The 14,278-nt window shown below is 47.2% G+C and overlaps 1 protein-coding gene across 1 annotated transcript in view; it reads right to left on the bottom strand.

The window, feature by feature from the left end:
- Nucleotides 1–14,276, bottom strand: part of LOC132450330 (kinesin-like protein KIF26B) — a 26,511-nt gene extending 12,235 nt beyond the window's left edge. The window contains exons 1-6 of the mRNA XM_060042411.1: nt 12,865–14,276; nt 12,224–12,628; nt 6,665–9,198; nt 5,286–5,294; nt 4,045–4,215; nt 3,307–3,484 (exon numbers count right to left, since the gene is read on the bottom strand). Of these exons, the coding sequence (XP_059898394.1) occupies nt 3,307–3,484; nt 4,045–4,215; nt 5,286–5,294; nt 6,665–9,198; nt 12,224–12,628; nt 12,865–12,924 (3,357 nt within the window). The 5' untranslated portion in view covers nt 12,925–14,276. The remainder of the gene's footprint in view (nt 1–3,306; nt 3,485–4,044; nt 4,216–5,285; nt 5,295–6,664; nt 9,199–12,223; nt 12,629–12,864) is intronic.
- Between the last annotated feature and the right edge of the window lie 2 nt (nt 14,277–14,278).

The raw sequence follows: 14,278 nt of genomic DNA, 5'->3' as shown, positions 1-14,278 counted from the left end.
TGTGTCAATATACATCCATTATACGTCACTCAAAGCAAACAGGAGGACAAAGTGCTGACTAAGTGTCTACAGAGGAAAGGTAGGCCAAATGGCAGTTCTTTCCAAGGCCTGGGTTGAAAGAGGTTCTGTCTGGTGAGTGGTTGGATGGTGTCTGCGGGCCGGGAGGCATATCTATTGAAAGCCCTCAGAGGGGGCATCAAGGTGAAGCGCTCTGTTTATCTGCTCCATATGGACTTCACTTGATGCAGAGAGGCTGCTACTTGCGAGGCAGGTCGCAAGACGAAGAGATGGAAAATTGGTTGAAGACCAGACACAGTATTCAACACAATAAAACTGTGCCTCAAACATTCAAGTATAAAGCAGACCGCAACCTTCTTGCTGATTTGCTAATGTTATCCTCAAACAAGCTTTATAATAATGAAAATGTTTTTCATTCTGTTTGACGGTTTAAGCAAGACATTTTAAAGATATTTTAGAGACAGATTTTACAAAGCACATTTTACGCAGCAATTTGTAAATAAAACGTCCTGACCCCTTTTGACTGGAACATGAGCCACAATTCAGTCCCTCTAGAAAAATGCGGCGTTTTTTTGTGATTGTTGCGGCCAAAAATCCTTGATTATGCGGCACGTTCTCTTAAAAAATGCGATGAAATATGCGACATATTTATGCAATTTTTTGTGATGAAATTGCAGGAACTTGCAAAAATTGCGGTGACTTCATATCGTTCCCATGGCAACAAGGGACACCCAACATTTTTCAACTTTCTGCTAAGATATATGTGACTTTTTTGCAACGGAAATGCAGAGATTATGAAATCATGCAATCCCCGCATATTTTGCGTGGAAATTGGCAATTTATGCGGTGAAAGTGCGGCTTATTTGAAAAAATGCGGCCCCCGCATGAATATGCAGACTTTGGCTGATTATGTGTTTATTTATGCGATTGCATAATCGCGTTTTTCTGGAGGGACTGACAATTACAGCGGGAACCCAAATGCGTATAAGTTAATTGATCTATGTGAAGAACAGATCTTCATGTGCATCTGAAAACCAGGAAGACAACCACAAAACAAACAGAAAGGTCAACCACAGAGTTCCTTTGAAGCAGAGGAAGAGCGCACAATTATTCAGGTGGTTAAACATCCACAGATTCAACTCTTAGATCCATCAGCTCAGGGGAAGAGTCTTAGAGTCTTCACCTTTTCCAACTGCTGAGTTTGGTAAGAAACTTTACTTAGCATTGTGTTTCAGAATCACCATTAAACAATAATATTACACTCTTGGGAAGTCCAATAATGAATCGCTATCGCAAAGGCACTGAATAGTCCTCCATAGTCCATATAGCGCAATATCTTAACCAGGTAAAATTCATAGACAGAGCAGGACAGTAACTATGGATGTTTCCAGCGTGAGCTCCATATCTCACTGTGATAATCTCCTTAATGCAGCTCCCTATGGCAGTCTGGAGGTTTTTAAAGCCTTAGTTGAAATGGATTCTTCAACCATAAAGAACCATTTAGCAGACACTAAAGGTTTCCCTTTCTGTAGCCTTAGTGCTACCACTAAGCTAACCATGTGGGAGCATCCGTTAGGTTAAGACGCTGGTGCTGTTCAGTTGGAATTTCGATTTAATGGGTTTTGTTTTTCTTGAAGGGGAAATGGAGATGGGGAGACGGATGAAGAGGGGAGGAGGAGCACAGGAGATAAGAATGACAGGATGATCATGGACCGCTAATGTTATGATCTCTTTCCGTCAAATTGATCAGGTCCGGTTGAAACGGACAGCCTTTTAAAGTTCTGCTTAAAGTGGTTCAAGGCTTATCACAGCTCTGGGGAACCAGACCAACCCCGGTTCTGGATCAAATCCATCGTTTACCGCAGCTTATTTTTTGTTGAAACAGGGAAAGGCTGAATTAAAGCCAGCCAAAAGATTTTTTACCAAAAATCTCTTGTTTTCAATTGAACTACCTCACTCTAGATTGATGACGTTCATGTTGCTAACAATAACATCATACCAAAGGTACTCCAAAGGGCTAACACACATCTGGGTAGCATGTTTTGTCACTTTTTGCACGATCCAGTCAAATCGCAATCCTCTGTTAATAGACAGTTTGTTTTGAGAAATCACAGGAGATCTCAAAAGACATGCTTCAAAATGGCTCTTTACACTCTCTTTGGAAACACAATGACATCATGGACTGACGCTGATGAAATGGGACATCCCTGTTGGATGATGTATTCTTCCATGCGTGTGTGTGCCGCCCAGCTCCGTGTGGAGATGGGCCGTCCTCTAGAGATATTTAATTATTTATAAAGAGGCTTCCGAGCCACATCACGCTGCTCACACATATACACACACATGCATGCATAACACATACTTACTGTACATGCATGCTCACTGATGTGTAAACACAGGCTCACACTAGAACATACATTAGCAAAATCAAGCACACACTCACTCAAAAAGACAAAGAAAACACACATGCAAACAGCCATAGCCTCCCTAGCCATATGGATAAAAAAAACACACACTCACAAACACACGCACACATAGAAAGACACACACATGAATACATGTATCCATCCACACAGACGAAAAAATACAAACATACACGGACACACGCGCACGCAGGGCGTGGCTATTGGCGAGCGAGGGCTGCAGAGTGTGTAGGGCAGGTGAGGACTGGAGGGAGTCTATCTGTGCTGTTATTATTCGTAACCATAGACAACGCCCCGGAGAATACAGCACAGGACAGGCGGCCATATTGATCATGCCTACTTCCTCCCTGGAGGCTTAGTGGGGAGCAGGGATCCAAGATGGAGGCATTGCAGCCACATTACAGGGATCCAAGATGGAGGCGTTACTGTTACATTACAGGGAGCTAAGATGGAGGCATTACAGCCAAATTACAGGGATCCAAGATGGAGGCGTTACAGTTACATTAAAGTGAGCTAAGATGGAGGCATTACATCCACATTAGAGGGATCCAAGATGGAGGCGTTACTGATACATTAAAGTGAGCTAAGATGGAGGGTTACAGTCACATTACCGGATCCAAGATGAAAGCCTCAAAACTAAATGGCAGTAAAACACAATGACACAGTGTAACCAACTAATTTTTTATTTTTGTATTTCACCCTTTTTTTGCGATAGCACTGACCCTACTAGCTACTAACTCTTATCCGTGATCCCCTAAATGATCTTGTATGCACACATATCTCGTTGTTTTCGGAAACGTTTGGATGCAAATCTGTATGGGAGTGCGACAGCTTTAGCTCTAGCAGTGATAACAATGTCTCTCACCTGGCTAGTGTTCTGTGGCTCTCTGCTTCTGCTGCCGTTGTGGAACACACTGGGAGGAACCGGGGGCGGGTTCTTCTCTATAAGGCCCCTGAAACAGGTGGAGTGATGGCCCAGGCGTCCCGCACTGCCCGGCCCCCCAGACAAACCTTTCCTCCTCAGGTTCAACTTCTGGGCCGCTCTGTGAGGTGGGAAGACAAGGTCCCATCATGAACTTTTAATGATGAAATCATATAGCATATCAACGATGATGATATAAATCAATGCATTGATACTATTATTATGTATGACACCTTACAGGATATTATTAATATTGTAGTTGGTAGTTTTCCTTTCCTGCAAATACTCAGATTCAGATTTGTTATGCTTTCCGCTTCGATTGTCTTTAGGAGTTGTGTAACAGGTTGGTATATATCTGTGTGTTTGAGCACTTCAGTCACACCAACAGAAGCTAGGCTGATGCTACTCAGCAGTCAGTTGTCAGTTTAAGTCAGTTGAAAAGCTAACGGAAAGCACAGGTTAATCCAGAAAACTCTCCTTTTGGACTCCTTCTACACACAGGCAATGCCAACTTGAAGATATCTCGGCATATCCCTTTATCACAAAGTTTATTTGATTAGGGGGGCAATTGTGAAATGCATCCATTCACAAATGGTGTCCACTTTTCCTTCCTCACATTGGCTTTAAACCAATCGTCCAATAGCATGCATGTATCGCCTCGGGTGTCACAGCTCCGCCTACCTGGCTAGGAAGGCCATGGCAGCGGAGTTGGCGATGGTGGCCACCCTGGCAATGTGAGCCATCTTGGGGCTGCTCTGCAGAGTCCCGGCCCCCCCACGCCCCTCAGGGACCCTCCCGCCAGCCTGCCGAGGGAACACAACAGAGCTCATTAAAAAGAAAAAGCCTCCCCCACTTACAAGGAATTAAAAAACAACAAAAAAGAGTTGCAACATGACACTGGCTCCAAAACGAGAGGAGCATCATGGGAGTTCTCCGGGGAGCAGCTTGGGCGCATATGTGCATCTATTCTAGGCTTTTATTTGGAAAGCACATGGGGTTCATGGGGAGAGTCATGTGAGGTGGCCTGGATGAGAGACAGGTTGGTGTGGTTTGAGGAGGGTTTTGGTTGTAATGGAGGTGACAGTGATGGTGGGGATATTTGTGATGATATGGGGAAGGACATTATGATGGGGATGTTGGTGATTACCAAGGTTTTGAGAACAGATATGAGTCAGATATGCAGGGACTTGGTTAACACACAGTCCCTGACAGCAGCTTGCACGCACACAAACACACACACACACACACATACACACACGCACACGCGCACACACACACACACACACACACACACACACACACACACACACACACACACACACACACACACACACACAAGCCGAACAGCACTGGCACCCACATCCTGTCTCAACCTGGTGAGGTGTTGCCCTGTTCAGCTTGATTGGGTTTCTTCCCCATGTGTGTATCAGTTATCCCGTGTATCACCCATATGTGGGCAGGCATGCCTGTATGTTACCATGTATACATGTGTTTATTAGTGTATTTTGCATGCGCTGACTCAGTCGTGACTGCTCCTAGTATCTGGCGCAAAAGCGTATTACTGCTATCTACAGTGACATCCTCCTCCTCCTCCTCCTCTTACTCCCTCTCCTCATGTCTCTTCTCATCTTCATTCTGCTCAGCCCCCTCCTCTTCCCTCCTCCTCCCCTCCATCCTCCTCCTGCTCCTCCTCTTCATATCCCTCCTCCTCTTCCATCTCATCTCCATCCTCCTCATCATCACATGCCTCCTCCTCATCTCCATTCTTCTCCTCCTCCTGCGCCTCTTTCTCATTTCCCTCCTCCTCCTCCTCCTAATCAGCCTCCCAGAGATTCTGAGGACAGAACCATGTGTCCTTCCATGACCTCCAGGCTGGACTACACCCATCCGCCACATGCTAATTAGTCTGGCAGGAAGCCTACGTCAGGGCTCTGAGAAAGGTCGAGAGACATAGGGAGAGACATGGTGAGAGACATGGTGAGATAGGAGAGAGGGAGAGAGAGAGAGAGAGAGAGAGAGAGAGAGAGAGAGAGAGAGAGAGAGAGAGAGAGAGAGAGAGAGAGAGAGAGAGAGAGAGGGCTTGGGTCTTTGCGAACGACGGTGTGTATTTCGTCTTATGGCCGGTAGGTTTTGGTGTCATTCCTCACCATTTTCCAAAGCGATCCGGGTCACTTGTAAACTATTCGCCCTTTTACATTCCCCCAGAAAGCTGAATGAATATTGTTGTTATTTGTGAGGATGACCCAGAAACGATGTATCTCCCGCCGTTTTATCAATTTAATTCAAATGTAAAAGCTGACCGGTTTGCTTTACTAACTGAAGAACTGTATCTTTTTAAATAACATCTCCATGAATGTGGCGACTGAAAGATAAATGTAGCATTGCATTATGCAAGACTTTTGGGACTTTTTGTCGGTCTACGACAAAAAACAGCCCTAATCCACTTCAGCATGATGCTAACCCTCTATGCTAACATTCTGTGAGGTTAAAAAACCGCACGCTATTCTAAGACCGGTTTTGGTTTCCGCTTGGTAGGCTAGCCACCCCTCCCGCGTTAATGAACAACTCAAAAGCGGTTCCTGTTAAACATGGGCACCTCCGCCATCCCCATTGATCACAAAATGGTTCTCAACCGGCACACTTTTTATGAAGGGGATAAATCCTCAGGCCTGATTCTCTTCCATTAGCGCGAGTGCTTTTAAACAACGGCCGGAGCTGCGCTGGAATCTAAATAGGCGGTGATTGGCCTTCATGAATCAAACGCTGGCTGACACATGCTCCGGTAAAGACCTACTTTACCCAGAGAGGACATTACTGTAGAAGGGATGGTGTTGATGGGGATGGTTGGGGGGGGGGGGGGGGGGGATGGGGGATGGGTGTAGCGGAGGTGAAGGGGTTGACGCGTGGGGTGTGACAGGTGCCAAAAAACAAATAACCTTACTAAGAGCCCAGGATTATCGCATTTCAAGAGAAAATATCGTAAATTAAAATGCAGTCCGTGGTGCAGCCCCCCCCCCCCCCGTTAAGAAAATGTCCAAAGTAAGCAGGAAGGGCGAGTATAATCCATGATGCAGGTAGCCTCATTGATTTGTCGATTTCTATATCTATTGATAATAACTTTCATCAGATCCATACCATTTAACTGTTAGAAAATCCTGATTATAGGATTTTGATATTATGTCATTTAAAGTGCAAAAAGATTGGACAAATCGCTACTCATGCATACAACCAATGTCATATATAAGATCAGGTCTAGCCACACTGCGTTTGACAGGTTGCTAGCAAGGGCTTCTCTCTGTACAGTACCTGGTAGGGATAGACGTCACCGCCGTTGCCGCCGGCCGCCGCCACCGACTTCACCACGGCAACCATTTGCTGCTGCTCCGCCACCCAGCGGTTCATGTCGGCGTTCGCTGGTTTGGGGCTTCGCCGCCTGAGGGTCTGAGAGGTCCGCTCTGGGGTGTGCTGAGGGGACTGTTGCTGGGGGCACTCAAGTCTCCGGTTCAGGGTTTGTTCTGACTTCCAGTGGGTCCGGGTCCGGTCCAGGGTTCGCTGAGGGGTCCGGTTCTGGGGGCGGTCTAGGATCGGCAGAGGAGAGCGGTTTTGTGGCCGATCAAGGGTCTTGGTCTGGGTTCGCTGGGGGGTGGTCCGGTTCAGGGTTTGTTCTGAGTTCCAGTGTGTAGTCTGCTCCAGGATCCATTGGGGGGTACGGTTTAGGGTCCGATCTTGAGGTCGCTCTAGAGTCCGTTCTGGACTCCACTGAGGGGTCCGGTCTTGGCCGCGGTCTCGAGGGTGATCTAGGATCCGTTCCAGGCTGCGATGGCGAGTCCGGTTATTGGGTCGCTCCAGGGTGCGGTCTTGGGGATGGTTTACGATCCGTTCCAGAGTCCTTTGAGGGGTTCGGCTTCGGGGATGGGCAGGAGGATTGTCACGGGTCTGTTCCAAGGTTCGCTGAGGAGTTCGGTTTTGGGGGCGTTCCAGGGTCCGGTCTTGGGGATGGTCTTGGATCCGTTCTGGGTTCCTCTGTGGGGACTGGTATTGGGGGCCATCTAGATTCCACTGAGAGTTCTGGTATTGGTGGCAGTCATGGGGATAGTCTTGGGGATGGTCTAGAATCCGCTCCAGAGTGCGCTGAGGAGTTCGGTTTTGGGGGTGGTTTTGGGGGTGCTCTAGAATCTGTTCCACAATGCGCTGAGGAGTTCGGTTTTGGGGGTGCTCTAGAATCTGTTCCACAATGCGCTGTGGAGTTCGGCCTTGGGGGTGGTTTTGGGGGTGCTCTAGAATCTGTTCCACAATGCGCTGTGGAGTTCGGCCTTGGGGGTGGTTTTGGGGGTGCTCTAGAATCTGTTCCACAATGCGCTGTGGAGTTCGGTTTTGGGGGTGCTCTAGAATCTGTTCCACAATGCGCTGTGGAGTTCGGCCTTGGGGGTGGTCTTGGGGGTGGTCTAGAATCCGTTCAACAATGCGCTGTGGAGTTCGGTTTTGGGGGTGCTCTAGAATCCGTTCCACACTGCGTTGAGGAGTTCGGTTTTGGGGCTGGTCTAGAATCTGTTCCACAATGTGCTGTGGAGTTCGGTTTTGGGGGTGCTCTAGAATCTGTTCCACACTGCGTTGAGGAGTTCGGCCTTGGGGGTGGTCTTGGGGGTGGTCTAGAATCCGTTCAACAATGCGCTGAGGAGTACGGTTTTGGGGGTGCTCTAGAATCTGTTCCACAATGCGCTGTGGAGCTCGGCCTTGGGGGTGGTCTTGGGGGTGGTCTAGAATCCGTTCCACAATGCGCTGAGGAGTACGGTTTTGGGGGTGGTCTTGGGGGTGATCTAGAATCCGTTCAACAATGCGCTGAGGAGTACGGTTTTGGGGGTGGTCTTGGGGCTGGTCTAGAATCTGTTCCACAATGCGCTGAGGAGTTCGGTTTCGGGGGTGGTCTTGGGGCTGGTCTAGAATCTGTTCCACAATGCGCTGAGGAGTTCGGTTTCGGGGGTGGTCTTGGGGGTGGTCTCTCGTCCATTCTGGATTCCTCTGAGGGGTCCGGTCTTTAGGGCAGTTAAGGGTCCACTGAGGGTTCTGGTCTTTGTGGCGGCCATGGGGATGGTCTTGGGGGTGTTCGATACCGTGCTGAGGAGTTCGGTTCTGGGGGTGGTCATGGGGGTGTTCAATAGTGTGCTGAGGAGTTCGGTTTTGGGGGCGGTCAACAATCCGGTTTTGGGCGCTGTCTTTGGGGTAGTCTTGAGGGTGATCCAGGTTCCCTTCTGGGTGCCTCTGTGGGGTTCGGCTTCGTGGACGGTCCAAGGTCCTTTGAGTGTTCCAATCTTGGGGGCGATCTTGTGGACGGACTTGAGGTTGTTCTTGGGTCCTTTCAAGATTCCACTGAGGCATTTGGTCCTGGGTCCGGTCTTTGGGGCGGTCTTGGATCCTCTGTGGGCTCCCCTGAAAGATCTGGGGACTCACATAACTCTGGGGGAAACTGTGCTGTTGAGGAACAACTGCTACTTCACTCTCCACCAGTTGCACCATGCCTCTTGAACTCTCGTGTCCATGCGGTACCGTCTCTTGCCGTCTCGGGCTCCCCGTCCCATTTAACACCGGGGATCCGTGGTCGGCTTGATTGGTGTTCGTCGACGATCCAGAGGCGTGTTCTGGAGACGCGTGGCCTGGCCAGCGGCTGTTCTCTCTGGACAGAGCCACTTGGACGGCCTCCTGCTTGAGCTGGTTCAGGTGGACCCCGCAGGAGATGCACAAGCCCTGGTCCCGGTCCTTCTCCCTGGGGTCGGCTGTTGAGCGACTGCTGTGGACCCGGAGGTTGTTGTGGAGGAACGTAGACATGGCCGCCAGGTCCTACAGAGAACAGGGGGATTGGGAAGGGATGAGGTGCCAGGAAAAAAGGGGTAGGAGGAGTTATAAATAATGCATGATTTGTGATGACGGACTGAAAATAGAGCAGTGAGAGTGATCGTGAAGAGTCATGGAGTCACAGTCACTCGTTCACGCCTGATGTAATATAGTGTTGCATTAAATTGAGGCTGCGTTTAGCACGCTGAATGATGGATGGGAAGGAACACAACGCCGCTCTTACCTCCATTTGATCACAAACAAGTTGGGTGGCTACACTTCAACTATGCTAATTTGTCAACGCAGCCAACAATTTTGTTCTCTTTTTTCTTGGATTTATTTTATGTTATTAATCTGAACACTTAGTGGATATCTTCAAATCTATCTCTAACCAGGTGCTGCTGTGTTTCTTATTATACATTATATATATATAGTTGATCCTACATTATGTAATAAAGCTTGGTTGAAATGAGGCGGTAGAAAAGTATTTCACCTTCCATATTTTATGTAATAATTTAAATATTCAAGTTCACGGTTTATATCACACACAACAAATACACTTTGAACTTCAACTGGAACGCGATCACTGCGGCATCCATTATTTTTGTGTTCAAAATGTAAAAAAAAAAAAGCACAATAATCCACCTTAATCAACTCAGAGATGTTATTCCCTCATCTGAATTCCAATATCTCCAGTTACTAATTGCTTTCAAGTACAGTGAATCTATAATGCTACACCTGGCCCACTGACCACAGCGGCACTCAGGGGGTTAAAGTGCCTTGCTCAAAGTACCTCTGGCAGCAGCCGTGGTGCGAGAATCCACCATTACTCCCTGATCCCCTGGATGGGGGATGAGACCGCTGAGACTTGGGGGGTGAAAGTGCTGGTGAATCCGAAATGTGTGTCAATAGTCTGCCAAGCGTGCCGGTAACCTGATATGCTCAAGAGCCAAAAGATGACGTTATCCTCTCTGCGCGCGCCCCCCGCCCCCCCCCTATGCCCCCCCCCCGCTCCACCTTCTCCCCTGTCTAAAGCACCACACACTTTACCTGTCAAATTGTGACGGACAGAGTTCTATAGTTCAAATTTCTGTCACTCTCTCTGTCCGTATGTCTGTCTATCTGTCTGTGTCTCTCTCTCTCTCTCTCTCTCTCTCTCTCTCTCTCTCTCTCTCTCTCTCTCTCTCTCTCTCTCTCTCTCTCTCTCTCTCCTCTCTCTCTCTCTCTCTCTCTCTCTCTCTCTCTCTCTCTCTCTCTCTCTCTCTCTCCCTCTTTCTCTCTCTCTCTCTCTCTCTCTCTCTCTCTCTCTCTCTCTCTCTCTCTCTCTCTCTCTCTCTCTCTCTCTGTCTGTATCTCTCTCTCTCTCTCTCTCTCTCTCTCTCTCTCTCTCTCTCTCTCTCTCTCTCTCTCTCTCTCTCTCTCTCTCAGTGTGACCCAGCTAACTCGACAACTAACCCCTAACCCGGTTAACCCATTTAACCAACTAACGCCCCCCTCCCTTGCGTTTGTGTCCATATGACCCCGCCTGCTCTGTTCACTGACCCATAATCACCCAGAGCCAATATCCTCTCCTCCATACTTCTGCACTTTATTATGGAGAGCAAAGACACTTCACACTTCCGGACACTTCACACCCCTACACCACCCCTACACCACCCCTACACCACCCTACACCACCCCTACACCACCCCTACACCACCCCTACACCCCCACAAACTCAAACCATACACCTTACCCTCTCTGCTACACTCAATGTACTTAAATATTTGTGACATTAAGTCATTGCAAAATAATTCTTTCCACTGCCTCTAAATAGAAATCTGCCCGTTACTTCTAAACGGAACCCCCTTAAGGTGTTAGATCTATTGGACAGAAGAGAATGCGCCAGGATTACAGAAGGTGCAGAGAGAGAGAGAGAGAGAGAGAGAGAGAGAGAGAGAGAGAGAGAGGAGAGAGGAGAGAGAGAGAGAGAGAGAGAGAGAGAGAGAGAGAGAGAGAGAGAGAGAGAGAGAGAGAAAGCGAGAGAAAGAGAGAGAGAGAGAGAGAGAGAGAGAGAGAGAGAGAGAGAGAGAGAGAGAGAGAGAGAGAGAGAGAGAGAGAGAGAGAGAGAGAGAGAGAGAGAGAGAGAGCGAGAGATGGACAGCTAAAGCGCTTTGCTGATGGCTTGAACATATAAATGGTATATTAGAGGTCCAATGTGCATTGGAGAAATCGTGCTCTTAAATCAATACACAGGCAAGGAGTTATATGATCAAATTTCCACCGATTGTCTGTCTGTGGCTTCACGAGATACGGTCTTCCCTCCCGAACACTTTCTGACGTGGACTTGCGGTCGGTCTCTGAACTGAACACACGATGTCCCAATACCAATACCCCACGGGTTTAAAAATATATAAAATACATATTATTTTCCCCTGAGGGGGGACAGACGTGGGCGGAGGGGGGGGGGGGGGGGCACAGCGATGCCCTTATAAAATATTCATGACAATTTGAAACCACTCGTACGTAAACAGCACCATGGTGTAGGCCTACTTTCCTCGTTTTGAGTGGCATAATATAGAGGACGGATAGCGGATAGGAATGCACGGGACGCGAATCTCGTTCGTCAGAACTTAACAAACGGCCCGGGGACGGGAATACGAATCACATGTTGATTCGTTTATTGAAATGTTGAAATATACGATGCTATTAATGCACTATTTTAAGCATAAAGCATATGCCCACATTGGTTCTTTCATTGCCTCTTGCAACAACAAAGGAAACCGTTGATTACACATAATAAACAAACCAGCAACGTGCAGGCCTAGACCAAATTTATATTATTTATCTTCTAAATTAATAATACAGTTGGGATTGCTGTGTTATAACTATTGCTGTTTTTATTATTATTGTTATTATGACTAGTAGTAGTGGTAGACTATTATTATACATATATGTATATATGTATATATATGGGCTATACATTAGCAACAAATCTGTAATATTTGTTCGACATCTGAAGAGGAGGAGAGTGCCCCCGCGATGCGCTTACCTTGGAGGAGAAGTGGTTCTGCACGAGCAGACTGAGCGCCTGCTTCTTCAGCGCCACCAGGGTCAGCGAACACTTGTCACAGCGCGCAACTTTTCTCTCTTCCTCTGATCTTCGAGCCCCTAAATCCACCGCCACCGGCATACCGAGTCCACACCGGGCCGTCCCGGCCGAGAGAGCCGGAGAGAAACGGCCATTGTCCCCGGACGATCCCCCGAACTGTCCCGCTAGAGACTTCACGGTCTTCTGGCAGGACATGCTCCGCTGCGGGTCTCCGGCGCTCGTCCCGAAGCCCTCGGGGGACGGGCGCTCCTCTGAGCGGGATGAGCAGCAGACATCCACTTCACCACTCGGAGAGTCGTCCCTCAAGAACGCGATGGTTTTACTGTAATTCGGCACTTGTGAGGTCTGAGAGGGAGGAAAAAATGAATAATTGGATCACATAAAGAGGGACGTCCGCTATGCGCTGTATACGGACCTGGGGCAGCAACATGAAATGATGCGAACCACACCCATAACACATTAACAATTAATCAATATTGTTCCAAAGGCTAGACGGCATTCACGAATATGAGTTAAATAATATTTACGCTTATGAACCAAATTTCGGTTTTCATTAGGTAATGTGAACAAGTTGGACTTACCCAGCGCGTTCCTCTCACCGCGTCGGAACATTTCTCCTCTTTCCACGGGAAATAAGACATCGTAACTTTAAAGAGAGCCGAACAAAGGCAGCGAGTATAGGGTTTAATCTACTTTTACCCGAAAGACCCCGAAAGGAACAATCCCATAATTAAGTTAAGTTTTCCCGTGGATGCTGAAACAATGTTACATTGCTCCGCTGAAATCATCCTCAATCCAGATGTGTGTGAGAAAGAGCGCGCTTGAGGACCTTGAGGAAGAAGCGGCGGAGCGCACTTGTCGATCCTCGTCCGGCGAATGAATTAACGTGAACGTCTGAGGTTCTCCACCAGGGGGCGGTAAAGAGTAGTGTGGCTTTATTATAAAGTCTAATCTAATGGGTTGATCGGGTGGTCAAACGAACTCTTTAGCCCCGTGAAGCCAGCCTTTTTCCGGAATCCTAATCTGATTCCGGGTTTAATTCCGGGAAATAATCTGCTCTTATTTCCCCCCAAAATATACGGATATTCAGGCTCAGTTATGGTCACTCACTAAATCGGTGTGGTTCTCACGATTAGGCATATCACTATGTTGCTATTATAAATAAAGGGATATTATACCTTTGAATAATAAAATGGCCAATCATTGACCATCCAATTCTGACAGATTCTAAAAAACACAAAGACCCCACCGTTATCACAGCTCTAGCGGGGCCACTCTGCAACAACTCAGTGAAAGCCAACTGCGCTCCCTATCGGATATTTAAGGTTTTCCGTATTTTTTGTTTAATAAATGAAATGCCTTTATTACATTTATTGATATTTAAGTGTAACGTTTAAAATATAGTCTATAATGAAATGACGATAACGTAAGTAAACAAAATCGATTAAAGCCCCTCCCTCGCTGTTGTACATGCTCATTAAATATAAAATGTGTGTAACAGTAATCTTTTCAGTAGGACTCCGTTTAAGTTGTTGTTTATTGCTTTTATTTTTGTATAATGGTACGGGGGAAGGTCATGATAGCTGCTTTATTTGTATCCTTAATATTTTCAGCTATATACTTCAGTAATCGACGTTTTCAAGGGGGAAGTCAAATTATTTGACTGGCTTACTCTTCAAGTAGGCAATACATTTCATAGGAAAGGCATATGTTTGACTATTAGCGGGCAATGCTAAATCAAAACATGCTTAGGCTAGGGTGCGCCTATGTTTAAAACATAACGTATAATAGGTTATAAGTCGATTATCGTTTTAACTACATCATCCAAAATTCGTCAAATTAGCATAAGATCCATTTCTCTCAGTTCCATGGATGCCCTGCTTTTAATGTTTTCTTTGTGATCAGGTCTGACCGACTGTGACAGATGGGCTATTGGGGGATGTAAGTGCGCTGCTCTGCTACTAGTTACGGTAAGCGCCGTCTTCATCCTCCCCC

This window comes from Gadus macrocephalus, chromosome 21 (genome assembly GCF_031168955.1).
Source record: "Gadus macrocephalus chromosome 21, ASM3116895v1".
NCBI classification, from domain to species: domain Eukaryota; kingdom Metazoa; phylum Chordata; class Actinopteri; order Gadiformes; family Gadidae; genus Gadus; species Gadus macrocephalus.
Note: the sequence above shows the minus strand (reverse complement) of the source record. Positions and strands in the feature narration are given on the sequence as shown.